Consider the following 2,926-nt stretch of genomic DNA (forward strand, 5'->3'; position numbering starts at 1 on the left):
TTTTTTTTTTTTGAGATGGATTTTCACTCTTGTTGCCCAGGCTGGAGCGCAGTGGTGCGATTTCAGCTCACCACTATCTCCACCTGCTGGGTTCAAGTGATTCTCCTGCCTCAGCCTCCCGAATAGCTGAGATTACAGGCATACGCCACCACACCTGGCTAATTCAGACTGGTCTCGAACTCCTGACCTCAGGTGATCCGTCTACCGTTGCCTCCCAAAGTGCTGGGATTACAGGTGTGAGCCACTCAGCCCAGTCTTATCTTTTTTTTTTTAATTGGGCAACACTTCATTCCATAAAATAGAATGAGTATTCCCAAGCTCTTGTTTTTTATAACTAGCTATAACTTTTTTTTTTCGAGACGGAGTCTTGCATTGTCACCCATGCTGGAGTCTGGAGTGCAGTGGCATGATGTTGGCTCACTGCAACCTCCGCCTCCCGGGTTCAAGAAATTCTGTTGCCTCAGCCTTCCAAGTAGCTGGGATTACAGGCACATGCCACCACACCCGGCTACTTTTTGTGTTTTTAGTACAGAGAGGGTTTCACTCTGTTGGCCAGGCTGGTCTCGAGCTCCTGACCTCGTGTTCCACCCACCTTGACTTTCCAAAGTGCTGGGATTACAGTCATGAGCCACCACACCTCGCCAACTAGCTGTAACTTTTTAAGAAAGATCATGTTTTGCTATATAGGTTAAAGCTTACATCTTGTACCTGGAAAAGTTCACAAAGAACTTTTTTTGGAAATGAATTTTTTTAAAAAACAGATGGTAGATATTGTAAGGTTTTATTCAATTTCTGATGCTTACGTTATAGCCCAGAAAATGATTGTTAAGCAAAATGAAGAAACCAAATTTCCTTCTTTTGAAGTTCTCTCCTGGGAAGTGAATGAATCATAAATTGCCTATGTATCACATTTTATTTGTTAAATAAGTATTTCTTTTTAAAAATCGACCTGTGATTAATATATCCATATTATTTGTTTGGGTTTTTTGTTTTTTAGCGACAGAGTCTCGCTCTGTTCCAGGCTGGAGTGCAGTCATGGCTCACTGCAGCCGTGAACTCCTGGGCTCAAGCAATCCTCCTGCCAAGGCCTCCTGAGTAGGTGGGACTAGAGGGGCACGCCACCACACCCTGCTAATTTTTTTTTTTTTTTTTTTTTTTGAGATGGAGTCTCGAATATTGATCTGTTGCCCAGGTTGGGTTGCAGTGGCACAATCTTAGCTCACTGCATCTTCCGCCTCCCAGGTTCAAGCAATTCTCCTGCCTCAGCCTCCTGAGTAGCAGGGATTACAGGTGCCTGCCACCACACCTGGCTAATTTTTTTGTATTTTTAGTAGGATGGATTTTCATCACGTTGGCCACCCTGGTCTCCAATTCCTGACCTCAGGTGATCGGCTCACCTTGGTCTCCCAAAGTGCAGGGGTTATAAGCGTCAGGGACCCGGCCTGGCCACACCAGGCTAATTTAAAAAAAATTTTTGTAGAAATGTGGTCTTGCTGTGTTGCCCAGGCTGATCTCTAACTCTTGAGCTAAAGTAACCCTCCTGCCTCAGCCTCCCAGATTGCTAGAATTACAGATGTGAGCCCCCATGCCCAGCCAATATCCTTGTTCTTTTTCTTCTTTTTTAAAATTTATATTTATTTATTTAGAGATGGAGTCCCACTCTCTTGCCAGGCTGGAGTGCAGTGGCGCCATCTTGACTCACTGCAACCTCTGCCTCCCAGGTTCAAGCGATTCTCTTGCTTCAGCCTCCCAAGTAGCTGGGATTACAGGCACGTACCACCACACCCAGCTAATTTTTGTATTTTTAGAAGAGACAGGGTTTTACCATATTGGCCAGGATGGTCTCAATCTCTTGACCTTGTGATTCACCCGCCTCGGCATCCCAAAGTGTTGGGATTACAGGCATGGGCCACCAAGCCCAGCCTATTTTTAATTTTTTTTTTTGTTTTTTTTGTTATAGACAGGGTCTTGTTATATTGCCCTGACTTGTCTTGAACTGTGGGTTCAAGCAGTCCTCCCACTTTGGCCTCCCAAAGTGCTAAAACACAGGTGTGAGCAACTGTGCCTGGCCAATATCCATATTCTTGATATTAAAGTTAGAAGCCAATAAAGGAAGATTGAGTGGTTTGGTGTTGAAGCAGTTCCTCCTCTTCTATATCCTCACAGGCTTACACAGCTTACCTCTCAGGAATGCTGCGTTTTGAACATCAAGAATGGAAAGCCGCCATTGAGGCTTTTAACAAATGCAAGTAAGTCCTATAGTCCAAAGGCTGTGGCCAGTTTTAATTATAGATAGTCAGATTTAAGCTGCAGATCAGGTAGTGGATTATTTCTGTGAAAGTGAGGGTGACTTTTCTTTCCTGTAGAAATGTTGATGATTCTCTTTCATCTTTAGAGCATGCCAGTTATGGTAGTTGTTAGAAGAGCTTCCAAGGGCCATAATTTGTTTTTAGTCACTGTGTTCCCCATGAGTTTTTCTTTTATACAGCTGATGTAAAACCTGACTTTTCTTTTCTCTCAGAACTATCTATGAGAAGCTAGCCAGTGCTTTCACAGAGGAGCAGGCTGTGCTGTATAACCAACGTGTGGAAGAGATTTCCCCTAACATCCGCTATTGTGCATATAATATTGGTGAGCAGGGATCAAGGCATTATACTCAACTTGAGAATTGACAGGTGGCCCAGTGGGCGTTCATTGCAGAGATCCTAGAGAGTCGACATAACTTTCTTCTCCTCCCTTTGCCTCCACCTTTGGCCTGAGTTTTGGTTGATGGCAAAAGCAGAATTGTTGAAGCCAACCCAGCTCAAAATTACAGAAGATAGTTCTGCTTCTGTGTCTGTCCTGCTGTGCTGTGTACCCCTGAAGAGCAGTCTTGAGTCTCCTGAGTCTCTGGCTGAGTTCGTTTTTCACTTTTTGCTTTTTTTTT

At 44.0% G+C, this 2,926-nt stretch overlaps 1 protein-coding gene across 1 annotated transcript in view; it reads left to right on the forward strand.

Moving 5' to 3' along the window:
• The window catches only part of LOC116547507 (signal recognition particle subunit SRP68-like), a 7,009-nt gene extending 4,130 nt beyond the window's left edge, over positions 1 to 2,879 (forward strand). Inside the window, exons 3-4 of the mRNA XM_032273448.1 lie at positions 2,167 to 2,249; positions 2,522 to 2,879. Coding sequence (XP_032129339.1) covers positions 2,167 to 2,249; positions 2,522 to 2,672 — 234 coding nt within the window. The 3' untranslated portion in view covers positions 2,673 to 2,879. The remainder of the gene's footprint in view (positions 1 to 2,166; positions 2,250 to 2,521) is intronic.
• The last annotated feature ends 47 nt before the right edge of the window (positions 2,880 to 2,926 follow it).

This window comes from Sapajus apella, unplaced genomic scaffold (genome assembly GCF_009761245.1).
Source record: "Sapajus apella isolate SASKATOON/1434 unplaced genomic scaffold, GSC_monkey_1.0 scaffold3402, whole genome shotgun sequence".
Classification (NCBI taxonomy): domain Eukaryota; kingdom Metazoa; phylum Chordata; class Mammalia; order Primates; family Cebidae; genus Sapajus; species Sapajus apella.